Genomic DNA, 16,910 nt, shown 5'->3' on the forward strand with positions numbered 1-16,910 from the left:
GCGCCATGGTGCGATGCAACTGACTCGTAAAGAGAATGGGAAATGAGACTCTGATTGGTTTAAAGCAACTTATGCTCAAATCACACCCATAACTCATTAATAGAATAAGCACAACCCTGTTAGACCATGCGCCACCGTGCAAACCATATTTTTTCATCCTTAAATAGCAAAAGTGGATTCCGACATGTGCTTAATGCTTTTGCACCATGCGCTTTAGACTTTGCGCCTAGATTGTTAAAATAGGGCCCTAAGACTATCAGGATGCCAGATTTGTATATTTTGAAAAGATTGATTGGATTTCATCCAGTAAAACTATACCATTGCTTATAAATATAAAATTAATTTGAGGCATTAAAGTACTATTAAAAATGTTTCTCTTTCTTAACACATCTAAATATTTCAGCATCTCCTGCCAGTACAACCTCTTCTACAACTGAATCTCAAAACACAAGTAAGTAATATATATGTAGAGTATTTAGGAATGTTTTTTTGTTATTCCATTGTTAATGCATATTTAATAAGACAACTGTGGTGTATTTCATGAACTGTAAAGGGTTGTTATGCTACTTCTAATGTGTATTTCGGCATTTGAAACCTAAAATAAGTCACTTGTGATAGAAAACACTGATCATTTGTGATTTATGACAACTGCAATGCGCGTCTTTCTGACCACCCGCAGACTCAATTGTAAAGGCGGCAAGTATATGCATAGGTAGGGCCCAACACGTGCCCTTTTTTCTCTTGGATAAAAATGCCCATTAAAACTGAATAAAAGCCCTCCAAGGCCCCCCATCCACAACACCCCCCGACACTCTTCAGCTTCGTGATCAACCTGTGCTCCAATTGTTAACCAGATTGGTTAACAAGCACCAGTTTTATCGTCAATTTTTTTTTCCCAAAATGAAAACCAACTTTCTCTGGTTAAGTAATCGCCCTGTGTGCCATTCTATACGCTTCTGATAAGTAGATGATGTTTGCATCACAGAATGATGACGCATGTCGCTCAAAGATTATGTAAATGTCGCATGAAATCCAACACAACCGTTCACACTGCGGTCGCATTGCAAAAACATCAGATCTGTGTCTGATTTAATACTACATATGAAAGTGGCACACATCTGAATAAATAGATCAGATTCCATGTGGTTTGGGCTGTTCACATTGTCAAGACAAAAACAGATCACATGTGGGCAAAAAAATCTGATTCGGGCCACATTTGTCTGCAGTGTGAAAGTAGCCTCAGTCTAGTTTTTCAGTTTTGTTTGTTGTATATAGTATGACATTTTGTGACATGTTTTTTTTGGAGGGGGGAGGGGGGTTAAAGTTGTCATATTTTATTCACACTGCTTCCCCCGCCCCCCAAAAATTATAATGATCTATCACAGTATTTACAGTATTGACAGATATACTTGATACCTACTTTGATGTTGACTTAACATTTGGATGAGGGTTTTTTTTATCCTACATCTTCCACAGACATAATACATACAAATACAATTAGACAGCTTAATTTAATGAACTCTAACAAGATGTGAAGGGAATTTCGACTAATGTATAAAAATAAGTGTTTTTGAACCTACCGAGTGAACTGAATTCATCTTTTTCTATGAACTGTTTTTGTTATACAGCAAATAATTTAACTGCATGCAAAATTGTTCTCTTAGGCTTTTCAATATTACTAAAATTTCCTTCTTTTAAAAAACAAAAATCTGTATATGTTTCAGCACCGCCTACCAGTACAAACTCTTCTACAAATGAAACTCATACAACACCTACAAGTAAGTAATATATACAGGGTTCAATGCTAAGAATTTTTTGTCTACTGGTGGTCCAGTGGTTAAGTGGTTTACTTGCCTTGCCAACAATTTCACTGGCCCCACCAAAAAAAAAAAAAAAAAGTTATTAGCTAGTATTATCAAGTTTTTAGCCAGATATTTTAAATAATGTGTCAAAAGCCAAAGAAAACTTCAGCATAACTGTTCTTTACAACTGAAAATTAAAAAAAAAATACAATTGTGATGTAACTAAATATGAAAAAAAAAAAAAAAAAAAAAAAGAGGTAAATCTACCTATTGAATTTATCAATCTAATAAAAAAAACATTGGCTAGAATTATGCATTGTAGGCTTAAATTATAGAGAGAAATAACAGATGAACCAAGATTGCAGTCAGACCATAAAGCAGATCAATGTTGATCTTTCTTTTGATGTGTCAGTGCAGACATTTACAAAACAATAGGCCTAATACAAAATATTATAAGATTAAAATATGAAAAAAATGATCAGATAATTTTGGTCAATTTTCCTAACGAACAAACAGCATTCTGTAATATTTTATCATGCTTTTACTTTCGTATTTGACATGAAACACACATTTGCCTGTATGAATGACATCCCGCCCTACTCCTTATTCTCTTTTCACATAGCCGTATATGTGGCTATTACACAACCATAATACACTCTGATACAGTGGTTTGTTAGTTCATTGGAATGTTTTGCTTTCTCGCTACAATTGATCTGCTCCACAATTTGTTTCAATCGAGCCGAGACCACCTCATTCAGGCGATCTCAGGTTGATTGTTTTGGCACGGATCTGAGCACAATTGTGTGATTCACATATGCCAAACGAGACAACAAACTTCTAGCTGTGAAAAGCACCCTAATGGGGTATATGCACGCAGACTGCATTTCAGTCTGCATCATAGTCTGCCAGCCTCAGGGTTTCTGGTGAATTGTCATACCATACAAAATCGTCGTATTTAAGATCTGATTTCTTTAAAAACCAGCAATCTTCACTGCCCGACTGAGATACGATATAAAGTGTGTATCAGACCAAACAAGAAGCACTGCATTCATATATTTTTGGCTAAGACAAACGGTCTTAACCAAATGAAACTTTAGTGACAAGGCAGCACTAGCCTCAATATACAGTTGAAGTCAGAATCATTAGCCCCCCTAAATTATTAGCCCACCTGTTTATTTTTTCCCTAATTTCTGTTTATTGGAGAGAAGACTTTTTCAACACATTTCTAAACATAACGGTTTTAATAAATTATTTCTAATAACTGATTTATTTTATCTTTGCCATGACGACAGTAAATAATATTTTACTAGGTATTTTTCAAGACACTTCTATACAGCTTAAGTGACATTTAAAGGCTTAACTAGGTTAATTAGGTTAACCAGGCAGGATAGGGTAATTAGGCAAGTTATTGTATATTGATGGTTTGTTCTGTAGACTATCGAAAAAAAATCTAGCTTAAAGGGGCTAATAATTTTGACCTTAAAATGTTTTTTAAAAAATTAAAAACTGCTTTTATTCTAGTCGAAATAAAACAAATAAGACTTTCTCCAGAAGAAAAAATATTATCAGACATTCTGACTTCAACTGTATGTCTTTATGTTTTTTTTATTTTCAGCATCTCCTGCCAATACAAGCTCTTCTTCAAATGAGACTCACACAACTGCTGCACCTACAAGTAAGTAATGTTTTTATACAGTTGACTATATTTGGAGAGTTTTAGCATGTCTTTAAAATATGGAAATTAATTTTACCCCAGTATTGTCAATAGAATTTTTGCACTAGTCTGCCGCTAATGAAAGCGCCTGTGTTTAAATGGTCTTTTGTCTCTTTTTACGCTTTGTCACCCAAGTGGGTGCTTAAGTCTATTTAACTGATTATATTTGAATTGCATTACAACATCAATGCTGTAAAAGGAACCGTGTGACATAATAAATAGTCACATAAAGCTTTCACCAGAAGTTCATCATTGGCTGAAAAACACTAGCTATGTAAATAGCCCTTTGCACACAATTTACAAACAGTCATAGCCAAATTAAACTTTAGTGACAAGGCAGCACTAGCCCGATCGGGCCAGTAATGATCCTGTCTACTGTCCCGAGCGTCTCGCAAGCTGACCATGGGCCTCGGGTAGTTCTTATTGTCGTGCCCTGATATATGTACTGTTGACTATACTTGGAGAGTTTTAGCATTTTAGTTATTTTATATATTACCCTTCTTCCAATTGCATGCAAATTGGTTTTAAGGCATGTCAATATGTATCTTAATGGTTTTTTATTTTTTATTTTAAGCATCTCCTGCCAATACAAGCTCTTCTTCAAATGAGACTCACACAACTGCTGCACCTACAAGTAATGTTTTATACAGTTGACTATATTTGGAGAGTTTTAGCATGTTACAGTTATTGTATATTGTAATAATCGGCACTGCAAGTATTCCACACAACAATATCAAGTATCAGAAACTTCCTTTTAATAGGAAAATGTGTATGGTTTACAATTATACGTAACATTTCACCACTTTAGTCAGGATCCCTTTCATCAAATATACTGTATATTGATAAAATTATTCAATTCAATTCATGTTTATTTATATAGCACTTTTCACCATGTAGATTGTGTCAAAGCAGCTTAACATAGTTCTAGTAAAGTTGAGATTTCAGAGTTGATTAGCATGAAGTTAGTGTTGATGGTATGGTTTGAGCAAAACTTTATAGGGGTAAAAATCACTCATAAACAGTTAGAATTAATTATAAGTTGATGTAAATACCAATTTAAGATAAAGCCACACTTTATAGAAGAAACTAAAATGCTAAATCGCTTTTTAACTTGATCAAAATGATCAAAATATATGAAGATTGTAGGGCTACTCGATTAAATCATAATCATGATTATTTTGGTCATAATTGTAATCACGATTATTTAAAACAATTATCAGTTGAAGTCAAAATTATTCGCCTTTCCAAGAATTTTTTTTTTTATATATTTTCCCAAATTATATTAAACAGAGCAAGGAATTTTTCACAGTATTTCCTATAATAGTTTTTCTTCTGGAGAAAGTCTGATTTGTTTTATTTTGGCTAGAATAAAAGCAGGTTTAAATATTTTGAAACCTATTTTAAGGTCATTATTATTTGCCCCCTTAAGCAATATATTTTTTGACTGTCTGCAGAAGAAACTACTCTTATACAATCACTTGCCTAATCACCCTAATTAAGCCTTTGAATCGCACTTTAATCTGAATGCTTGTATTTTGAAAAATATCTAGTAAAATTCTATGTGCTGTCACCATAGCAAAGATAAAAGAAATCAGTCATTAGAAATTAGTTATTAAAACTATTATGCTTATAAATGGGTGGAAAAAAAATCTTTTTTACATTAAACACTAATTGGAGGGGGGGGGTCTCTAATAATTCAGAAGGGCTAATAATTCTGACTTCAACATACAGTTATTTTTCTCCCTTTAAATAAGGAAAAGGAAATAAATAAAATAGAATAAAAATATGAAACAAGCTGTGCTTTAAGCATAACTGTAAGGAAAAAAAGTTTAGCTACAGCAGTCCTTCAGTCAAGAGCAGTGAGGGATTTTCTCATTTTGTTGATTAATGAGAAAAACAGCCAGTAGCAGGAATATTGCGTGCTGTCACTTTAATGGTTTCTCTTTCATGTGTCTTTTGATTCTCAACTCGTTGGTTTATTACAGAAATGAGGGTTAATATGAATAATCACTAAACACTGCGTTGACACCTATTTGACCATTAAAGCGCTCACATTGATGACTTACATGTGTGTGCTCTGCTCGTCTTTGAGGTGTGCGAATGAGACACCTCAGAGGCAAATGAGACCGAATACTGCCCGCATGCTGTGTGTGTGTGGCAGCATGTGGTCTCATTTGCGCTTTTAAAAACATGTATGATTTGTGTACATCAATGAACAATGCGCATCCTGTGCTACAAACGTTACATTACAGTACATGCTTTTAGTAATTTTCATGTAAAACCGGGCTTTGCAGAGCAAAAATATGTACAACTGGAAAGGGGCCGGTATATGATGCAATAATCGTTTATCTTGATTAATGCTTTTTCATAATCGTTAGAAGCCAAAATCGAAATCGAATTTTTGATTAATTGCACAGCCCTAGAAGATAGCATTGTTGCTTTTAGCATTTCAGTATTACTAAATTTCCACCCTATTTTTAACACATCTACTGTATATATTTCAGCCTCAACCAGTGCAAACACTTCTACGACTGAGTCTCAAACAACAGCGAATACATGTATGTAATAGATTTGTACAGCTGTCTAAATACTTTATAAGAAATGTTTTACCATTGACTGTTGATGTATATTGCATTAATGTACATTTCAAAATCCCTCAGAATCTAGCAACAGCAATTTTAATACCAAGACATTGATACTATAACATGAAAGTGTACTATTAACACAATTTCATATAATATTGTATACATGTACAGTGTGTGTGCAGTACATTTTTCTTGCAAAGCAGGTTTTTATTGAATGCAAAAACATTTGTAAGTTTTTCAATAATTATTAACAAAATTGTGATTCGCTTTTATCAAAATGTCCAAGCAGCCACTGCCACGACACACTCTTCTCCAACTGTGTCTCCAACATCAACTTTATCAGGTAAGTATTTTCAGTCGTACAGTCAGTTGATAGAGAAGCTAAGCTAACATGCTCACTGTTTTTATCTTAGCACAGTAAGTCCAACAGACACGTTTTACTCTATCATTTATCATAAAATGACTTTTTAGAAGTCAAATTTTCTCACAATTTTTCTACCTTTTGCTCACTTTAGAGATTGGAAAGGGTTCTGAGCTCCACTTGTCCCCAATCGCTTGAAGCTAAATGCTAATAAACATTCAAATGAATTGAAATAAGTCACATTTTAAAAACATTACATCAAATAACAAAATTAAAAACTTCAATAAAGTAAAGTGTTTACATTTTGCCTCTGATAACTTCAAAAATCACTATTTAGAACACAGTGCCATCTAAAATTGTAGTATATTTGTACAGTACATTTTCTTGTAAAGCAGGTTTTCACTGAATGTAGAAATGTTTTGTAAATCTTTCCAAAAAAATTATGAAAATTATGTTTTCTTTTTTCTTTTTTACCTTATCAAAATGTCCCTGCAGCCACGACACACTCTTCAACTGTTTCTCCAACATCAACTTTTTCAAGTGAGTATTTTTAGTCATTCAGTCCGTTGATGGAGATTGAGAATCTAAACTAACATGTTAACTGTTTATATCTTAGTACAATGCCTAAGTACAACAGACACTTCTTACTCTATCATTTATCATAAAATGACTTTTTAAAAGATCTTATAGGTCAGTTTTTCTCAAACTTGTGCTACCTTTTGCTCACTTTGGAGGTTGGAAAGGGTTCTGAGCTCCACTTGTCCCCAATAAACAAGTGCTTGAACTTTCCTGGTTCAAATATATTGAAATAAGTCACATTTAAAAAACATGACATCAAATAACAAAATTAAGAACTACAATAAAGCAAAGTGTTTGTATTTTGCCTCTGATAACATCAGATTTAGACAATATATGGTAAAAGTGTGGAGTGCTGTCCATTTGTCACTTTCTATACTGCATGTAAAAAGAACAAACACAACTGACAAGAGTTAATGATCATATACGCTATTTATTAATTTTCATATTCACTATTTAGAGCCTGTTTTCACTATTTAGAACACAGTGCCATCTAATTAAAGTATATTTGTACAGTACATTTTCTTGTCAAGCAGGTTTTCATTGAATGCAAAAATGTTTTGTAATCTTTGAAGAAATATTATGAAAATAATGATTTATTTTTATTTTTTATTTCATCAAAATGTCCCAGCAGCCACAACACACTCTTCTTCAACTGTGTCTCCAACATCAACGTTATCAAGTGAGTATTTTTAATTGCACAGTCAGTTGATAGAGAAGCTAAGCTAACATGCTAACTGTTTTTATCTTAGCACAATGCCTAAGTACAACAGACATTTTTACAGTATCATTTATCATAAAATCACTTTTTAAAAGTTCTTTCTTTGTCAGTTTTTTTCACACTTTTTTTTAACCTTTTGCTCACTTTGGAGGTTGGGAAGGGTTTTGACCTCCACATGTGCCCAATCGCTAGAAGCTAAATACTAATAAACAAGCACTTCAAGTTTCACAGTTCAAATATATTGAAATAAGTCACATCAAATAACAAAATTAAAAACTACAACACAGTAAAGTGTTTGCATTTTGCATCTGATAACATCAAAAAGCTAAAAGAACAAGCAAAACTCACCGGAATTAATGATCATATTCACTATTTAGAGCCTGTTTTGAAGTATAAATCTTTTCAAGGTTGTTGTAACAGAGTCGGGGTACAAAGTAGTTGATGATCCACATGCAGTTTATTTAAGAGAATAGTCAGGTAAGCAACGGTCAAAAAAATGTACAAACTGGAGCATATAGACAATCCAAAGAGCATGGTCAAAAGCAGGCAAGAGATCGGTGCAGGTAGCAAAGAGGATAAACAATGAACAAAACTTGGGTCAAAACCACAGGAAGGCTAGACTAGAAATAACACTTTGAAATGCTAACAGAAAACAAAACTCAGAAAAGTGTATGTCAAAGTGAGGTGTATAAATAGTCCTGGTCAATATTCCTTACGAGCATCAGCTGTGTGTAATCAGGGAGAGAACTGGAATTGGTGTGCGCGTGAGGTGCATGATGGGATCTGTAATTGGTAATGGTGATCATAACAGTTGTAGGCTTCATGCCACAAACCTCTTCATTGCAAACGTTTTTATCACTACTGCTTACAACCTCTCTACAGTTTTTGTTTGGCTTTATTCAACATTCTGATGTTAAACCATTCTCTTAGAATATACTGCTGTGTTTGCTCTAGGATTTTTTGCAGCTGTGGCTGTGTAGGGCATTTTACACAGATCTTCCAATTACATGTGGCGTTATTTCATTGACAAATGTTGTGAGCGCACTATTAAGTCGAGATCGCATTCATGTAATAGCCTACGAGCATGTCAATCTCTGTGCTCGAGCGCTGATTTCCTCTGCTCGTGCACAAAACTTATTGTGCACCCTCAAATATACGCTGCTCAAGTGCAGATTTTCTTGCGCGCCCTCAAATAAACACTGCTGGAGGGTGATTTAGCGCGTTTATGTAACGAGTATGTCTCCAACATTTATTAGATTTGCTAGGAATATTTATGAATGTCTCTAACAGACCTACAGAGCGGCATTAATGTGTCCTGAAGTAAAGTGAAACGGCTATAAACTCCAGCAAAATAAAGTCATTGTATGCAGAACCACAGACCTTAATCTATAAATAAAATATAATTATGGATACTGTGTTCATCATAACTGAAAGCTACGCCATGTTTGCTGGCCTCACGCATCACGCACCTGTCTGTCAGTCAGTCAGTCTGTCAGCATGTCACCTTAAAGGGTTAAACAAAGAACGCACAGCACTACTGTTACAAAAGTTTGCGCTGTTATAATTTACTTACCTTTTAATACATTTTTGGTGCAATTATAACCTGCTATCTTAAAAAAAAACAACCAAATATTTTGAATGAAAAGTTGTAATGTAGCCGTGGCTGGATGAATTTTGGTGTGGCGCCCCGCCACGGACGAATTAATGTAGCGGAAACCATATACTGTATGGATCTACAAAACATTTTCTCTACACTCTGATTTTGCTTTAAGGCTTCATTTTAGTGTGTCATTATTTTGATTTAAGTTCATGGTCAATAGCTAAAGGGATTCATAAGTGACTTGCACACAATGACCAATTTTTCTCCTGTTTGTCACAATTTTTGCTGCGTTTTCATTGAGGAAAATCTGAACTAAATTTATCTTATTCTATAAACACTTTTTGCCATACAGTACATCATTTAACTGCATGCAAAATTGTTCTTGTGGGCGTTTCAATAATACTAAAATTGTCTTTATTTTAAACATCTATATATTTCAGCACCGCCTGCCAGTACAAACTCTTCTACAACTGAGACTCAAGCAACACCTACAAGTAAGTAATATATAAGTACAGCTGACTATATTTGGAGAGTTTTAGCATTTTTCAGTTATTGTATATTGCAATAATACTACTATTTAATAACCTGGATATCAAGCAGCAGCGCCTTAATTTAATAGGAAAAAAATGTTTAACTTTTCACCATAAAATTACTTTTTAATAATAACAGTCATTTTAAATTTAACAGATAATTTTTATTTTGGATAAATTCATTACTTATTTTATTTATTGCAAATTTATTTATATGTTTAATTAATTAATGATAAATGTGTCATGCCATTGGACAAAAAAAGAAAGTGATAACATTGTTGCTTTAAGCAGTTCAGTATTACTTATACTCACATTTTGCATCTACCTATTTCAGCACCCTCTACCAGTACAAACACTTCTGAGTCTCAAACAACACCACATACAAGTAAGTAATATATATGTATAGCTGTCTAAATACTTTATTAGGAAAGTTTAACCATTGTATTGCTGATGTATATTGTAATAATCAACATTTCAAAATCTAGCATCAAAAAGTATCTAGCATTAGAAATTTCAATGTATGTTCAATTTCCAATGTTTATTTTTTATCAAAATGTCCCAGCAAGCACCGCCATGACATACTCTTCTTCAACTGAGTCTCAAACATCAACAACTTCAGGTGAGTTTTTTTTATTCATGGACTACCGTGTAAACATTTTAATTGATAATTTGAGGTTCAAGTTAATTAGAGGTGTTGGAGTCCTGTTTATTCTAGGACTGTCATAATTTTTTGCATTCAAAAACCTTGGTTGCTTTTGGTTTTATTACTGTAATTATTGTCACTCATATATGTACACAGAAAAATAAAATAACTTTTATGCAATGCAGAATTTAATTGTATGCAAAAATGAGTTTGAAAGCATGTACCAGTCCTATTGCACTCAACCCACGCTGATCTGGGATTAAACCAGTGATTCTTTGCATGGGAGTCAGTTGCTCTGACAAGGAGACTAAAAACCATAGCCTCTAGTGTCTGTTGCTAAAGCACCTTCAGAGGAGTGAGGTTTACCTGCGTAGCACTTAACTAGCTGGCCTCCATTGCACTCACCACCCTAAACCTCACTCCTATCCTGGACGAGTCTCCACATGTAATCCACTAGTCTTATTGCACCCAACCTACGCTGAGCTGGGATTGAACCAGTGATTCTTTCCATGGGTGTCGGTTGCTCTAACAAAAAGGCTAAAGACAATGGCTTCTAGGGTCTGTCGCTAGAGCACCTTTAGAGGTCAGAGGAGTGAGGTTTAACTGCATAGCACTTCGCTAGCTGGCCTCTATTACACTCACTCTCCTAAACCTCACTCCCATCCTGGACGAGTCTCCACATGTAATACATCGGTCTTATTGCACCCAACCTGTGCTGAGCTGGGATTGAACCAGTGATTCTTTCATTGGGTGTCGGTCGCTCTAACAAGGAGGCTAAAGACCATGGCCTTTAGTGTCTGTTGCTAGAGCACCTTTAGAGGTCAGAGGAGTGAGGTTTATCTGACTAGCACTTCCCTAGCTGGCCTCTGTTACATAAGCTTAAATTCACTAACTGTAATTCCATTAGTAGCAATTGTCCTGCAATCAATTTAGTCTTATTTTTGGGGTTTTTTTGGGAATAGCCGCCCTGATTAGTTTAGCCTAATTGTACACAAAATATTTGGTTTAGGCATTCAGTATTAGTAAAATTCTAATTTCCTTTTTAAACTATGTATTTCAGCACCGCCTGCCAGTACAAGCTCTTCTACAACTGATACTCACACAACAGCATCTACAAGTAAGCAATAGATATGTACAGCTGACTATATTTAAAGAGTTTTAGCAATTTACAGCAATTTAGCAATAAAAATTGTATATTTTCTTAATCAGTACTTCATGTATTTTACATCAGCTTCTAAATATTAGGCATCAGCAAGCTCAGTAAATATGAAAATGTTTACTGCTTAATATATATATATATATATATATATATATATATATATATATACTAACAATTATTATATTATAACTATTAACCATGATTTAAAAAAAACTTTTAAAAGATTAACCATTGTGTAAATCCAACATTTGTTTTGTTATCGTTATTAATATTTAATGAATTTATTTTTTGTCAATAGGGATATTTTATACAAAAAGCCACCTTTTGTAGGGGAAGCTAGCACACACCTTTGACCATATAGTCCAAGTACAGAAATATGAGGATAACATTGCTACAGATAACACAAAGGTTAATCTTTTTGAAGGTTTTTTTTTAATCATGGTGAATAGTTGCATATAATTGTAAACAGTAAACATTTTCCTATTATGTTGTTATTAATATTTAATAAATGTACTTTTGTCAATGAATAAGGACATTTTATACAACGAAAGCTAAAATGTTTTTACCTTAGCATGCTGTCAAATACAAAAATTGAGCATAACGTTATGTTAAGCATTTCAGCATTACTTATATTACTTATGTTATATTTATTTTTTAATGCGTCTTTATTTCAGCACCCTCTACTAATACAAGCACTTCTGGGTCTCAAACAACACCACATACAAGTAATATATATTTACAGCTGTCTATATACTTTATTAGGAAAGTGTATCCATTGAATTGTTGATGTACAGTTGAAGTCAGAATTATTAGCTCCCCTGAATTATTAGCCCCTCTGTATATTTTTTTCCCCAATTTCTGTTTAACGGAGAGAAGATTTTATTTAACACATTTCTAAACTTAATAGTTTTAATAACTCGTTTCTAATAACTGATTTATTTTATCTTTGCCATGATGACAGTAAATATTATTTTACTAGATATTTTTCAAGACACTTCTATACAGCTTATAGTGACATTTAAAAGCTTAACTCGGTTAATTAGGCAAGTTATTGTATAACGATTGTTTGTTCAGTAGACTATCAATGAATAAATTAGCTTATAGGGGATAATAATTGTCCTTAAAATGGTTTTTAAAAATTAAAAACTGCTTTTATAGCCGAAATAAAACAAATAAGACTTTCTCCAGAAGAGAAAAGATTATCAGACATACTGTGAAAATTTTCCTGCTCTGTTAAACATCATTTGGTAAATACCTGAAAAATAAAAAATAAATTCAAGGTGGGGGGGGGGGGGGTGGGAGGTGGGGGTTGGCTAATAATTCTGAATTCAACTGTATATTGTAATAACATTTTAAATTCCTGAGGATCAAACGTCAGTAATTGCATTGACATGAAGTGTTTAATTTTTAAATTATTAACACAGTTCTATATTTATATTTCATATTTGTGCAGCACATTTTCACTAAATGCAAAAATGTTTTGTATATCTGTGAATTTTTTATTCTTTTCTTTCTCAAAATGTCCCAGCAGCCACTGCCACGACACATTTTTCTTCAACTGAGTCTACAACATTAACATCTTCAGGTCAGTATTTTTAGTTATGGACTACTGTGTCAAAAAATAAAACATAAAATTGTAATACATTTTCTTGCAATACAGAATTTCATTGTATACAAAAATGTTTTTTGTAAGCTTGTCAGCTTTAAGTGATTTTAGGTAAAATGCAAACTGTTTTTTTAACAAAACGCAGGGTCCAAATCCATTTTTATTGTAGCACAACTTTTATTTTAGTTTAAAGTTCAACGGTATATTAGAGTAACAGTTTTTTTTAATCTCTTATTTTAAAACTACTTTTCTGAACTTCCTCTAAGTCATTCTCTCTTTCCAACTCTTTTAGTGGCAGTGGTTCTACAATCTATTAGAATGACAGTACTTTTAAGAAATGCAGTCCTGAACCATAATTTTTGCTGCATTTTCTTTCAGAAAATTGCCTTGATTATGTATTTATCTCTTGTTCCCTAAAGGAGGGAACAGAAAAGTTATGTCTTAACTGAAAGATGGTGATTCTCTTAGAAGACCAATCACCCTGACTTGTATGAAAAAGGGACAATGAATTAATGAATTTGCATGTGTGGCCACTCCCCCACTTAGGACTATGCCTGCAAGATGCTACATTGGATATCTCTGAGGATCCAAGCAAGGCTTGGAATTTAGCTAATGGCTCAGAGTTGTGTCATAGGGACATAATCGACAAAGTGTCAAGTGAATGGCGCAGCTACACTTAGGACGTGTCCGAATCCACTTTTGCTATTTTAAGGACAGGAAAAACAGTCGTTGCACATGGCGCATGGTCTAAAAGGGTTGTCCTTAATGAGTTATGACTGTGTTTTGGACATAAAGTGCATTAAACCAATCAGAGTCTTATCTCCCATTCATTTTAAGAGTCAGTTGGTAACATTATGGCACATTCGATATCTACGTGGCAGACTTTGTAAGCGGAAAAACTCTTCTATTCAACCATGGATTCTAGAAACGGTGGTTGGTTTGGACAAACTCCACTTAAGACATCCATTCCATAGGCTTATTAATTTAGAAATAAAAGAAATAAAAAAATAAAAAATAATTCAGTTTTAATTTCAAGGAAACAAATAAATGAACAAAAACATTAAAAGCGTGCTATACGTCCATGCCCATCATACATTTTTTCTGTTCCTATGCCTCTATACGCATACAGTACATCTCAAAAACCTGACAAGTGGATAAATATAATCCAATAAATATAAATACAAATATGTATATAACAAATACTACTAATACTAATACCAATAATAATACTAATTATAGTACTACTAGTTATAACAATAAACAAATGTACATTTTCATGAATAAACTGGCTACAACATTGCTGAATTCTAACAAAGACCTGCCCTCTGAGGTGAAGACGACCTGGGGGGAAAGTAACAGTTTTTGTATTGATGTAGATTTTAATATATTTTTAACATTTGAATCCTTTTTAATTTTTCATATTTAAAGATATTTGCATGCTTCTGTGCGTATAATGCCCCCCCCCCATTATACGCACAGAAGCATGCAAATATCTTTAAATAGCTGTTTTTATATTGACGTAGACAATAATATGTATTTTTTTTATATGTATATATACTTTTTTTTACATATTAATGCTTTAATTTTTTATATTTAGATATATTTGCATGCTTCTGTGCATCCCTGTGTGTATAATCAGCAATGTGTACACGCATTTTAGACTCACATAGGCACATACTACTAACACACTCTTTAAATAATAAAAACTAAAACTTTGATTTTATACCAGCTTTTAAAGAAGACTTGGGGGAGTTAGCTAGTTTTGTATTGATGTATTTAATTTACATTTTAATGCTTTAATCGTTTTATACTTAGATATATATTTGTGTCAAAGGGAACTGAATTGAATTGATATCCTATTCTATTGACACATCTTGAAATGCAGAATTTAATTGTTGGCATTTCAGTATTATTAAAAATATGTTTTGTTTTTAATCATCTAAATGTTTCAGCACCGCCTGCCAGTACAAGCTCTTCTACAACTGAGACTACAACATCTACAAGTAAACTATATATATGCACAGTTGGCTATATATGGAAAGTTGTACCATTTTACACTTACTGAATATTAATCCTAATAGATAATATGAGTAAGTATAAAAATATATGGAATGATCAGTACTTCAGGTATTTCACATCAACTGAATATCAAGCATCTGCAACTTCAATTGATAGGAAAATGCATATTGTTTACAATGATATGTAACTTTTTAGCATGATTAAAAACTACTCCAAATAAACAAATGATGTTAAAAACCCAGCAAATATCTTTTATTCTATTTTAATTATATATTATTTAAAAATATATATATTTTGGTCAATAAAATATGCCATTGTATATATATTACATTTCCTAGCAGAAGATAAAATGCTAATAATTTTTACCTTAGCATATAAAAGACCCCCTAGTTTTTTAAGATTTTTTTTAGATCTACATATATATATATATATATATATATATATATATATATATATATATATATATATATATATATAGGTAACCTACTATGTTAGGTGTGCAACCTGACTTAATGACAATTGACAATGACACAAATCATAAAAATAAAGCTTCTTTATTTTGGTCTCTTGTCAAAACAAGATCTAAAATGGTAGGGATTAAGCCAAAGGAAGGTTGTACTCTTATTTTTATCCACAATCTTACTTTCTCTCCAGTTTTCACTCCCTGGAGCATCTGACATAATTTACCTCACACATAGGACATGCGTTAGGGCTCCCCCTCCTGTAATACACCTAAAACACGGATTGCTGTAAAATTCGTCAATGGCAAGGAAGCGTTTTCTTGTAAAGCCAAAAAAAATGTCCTTCAATTCGGTCACGTCCAGCGCCCGTCATCCTTGAACTAATCTCCATTATTGTAAGCTGCTTGCTTTTCTGTTTGTTCCATTGCTAAGTTTGTTAGATGTTTGCTCCAACTTTCGTTTGCAGTCTGAAGCGCGTCAAACGCACAAAATACCCAATACGTGCCACAGGATGTCTAATCGCATCTTTGCTTTAACTTCACATGTAAATCACTCACGCTACTGCACAAGCTAACCCCCCCCATTTAATGTTATATAATGATTGTGATAGAGCAGGTGAGATGGCATTTTTCGAGAGACACTCAAATACATCATGTGTGCTGCATATTCACTGCAAATTGAAATAGATATATTTTGATTATATGGTTTGGAATTGGATGTTTTATGAGATTATTTACATTTTTGTGATTATTTTGCATTTAATTAAGAATTTTGCAGGATCGCAAAAATATTCGACTTTTTGTTGATTTTGCGTTAGATTCAGCTATCGCGGAATCGTGAAAAACTAGGGTGTCTGATATAATCTAAGTACAAGTATATACAGAATGAAAATAAATTTGTTGCTTTAAGCATTTCAGTATTGCTTAAATCACTTCTGTTTTTAATGCATCTATGTCTTTCAGCAACCTCTACCAGTACAAGCACGTCTACAACTGTGTCTCAAACAACAACACACACAAGTAAGTACTGTAATATGTACTGTTGTATTGTTGATGTATATTGAAATAATCAACATTTTAAAATCCTGAGAATCTAGCAGATACAATACTCACAAAAAAAAAAAAGTCTGTTAT

General features: G+C 33.1%; 1 protein-coding gene across 1 annotated transcript in view; it reads left to right on the forward strand.

The window, feature by feature from the left end:
- Positions 1 to 16,910, forward strand: part of LOC130219594 (mucin-2-like) — a 68,754-nt gene that overhangs the window by 10,826 nt on the left and 41,018 nt on the right. The window contains exons 10-25 of the mRNA XM_056452027.1: positions 404 to 451; positions 1,725 to 1,778; positions 3,418 to 3,477; positions 4,091 to 4,150; positions 6,021 to 6,074; positions 6,391 to 6,444; positions 6,958 to 7,002; positions 7,670 to 7,720; positions 9,800 to 9,853; positions 10,224 to 10,274; positions 10,452 to 10,508; positions 11,593 to 11,649; positions 12,366 to 12,416; positions 13,220 to 13,276; positions 15,250 to 15,300; positions 16,740 to 16,796. Of these exons, the coding sequence (XP_056308002.1) occupies positions 404 to 451; positions 1,725 to 1,778; positions 3,418 to 3,477; positions 4,091 to 4,150; positions 6,021 to 6,074; positions 6,391 to 6,444; positions 6,958 to 7,002; positions 7,670 to 7,720; positions 9,800 to 9,853; positions 10,224 to 10,274; positions 10,452 to 10,508; positions 11,593 to 11,649; positions 12,366 to 12,416; positions 13,220 to 13,276; positions 15,250 to 15,300; positions 16,740 to 16,796 (861 nt within the window). The remainder of the gene's footprint in view (positions 1 to 403; positions 452 to 1,724; positions 1,779 to 3,417; positions 3,478 to 4,090; positions 4,151 to 6,020; positions 6,075 to 6,390; positions 6,445 to 6,957; positions 7,003 to 7,669; positions 7,721 to 9,799; positions 9,854 to 10,223; positions 10,275 to 10,451; positions 10,509 to 11,592; positions 11,650 to 12,365; positions 12,417 to 13,219; positions 13,277 to 15,249; positions 15,301 to 16,739; positions 16,797 to 16,910) is intronic.

Source organism: Danio aesculapii, chromosome 25 (genome assembly GCF_903798145.1).
Source record: "Danio aesculapii chromosome 25, fDanAes4.1, whole genome shotgun sequence".
Taxonomy (NCBI): domain Eukaryota; kingdom Metazoa; phylum Chordata; class Actinopteri; order Cypriniformes; family Danionidae; genus Danio; species Danio aesculapii.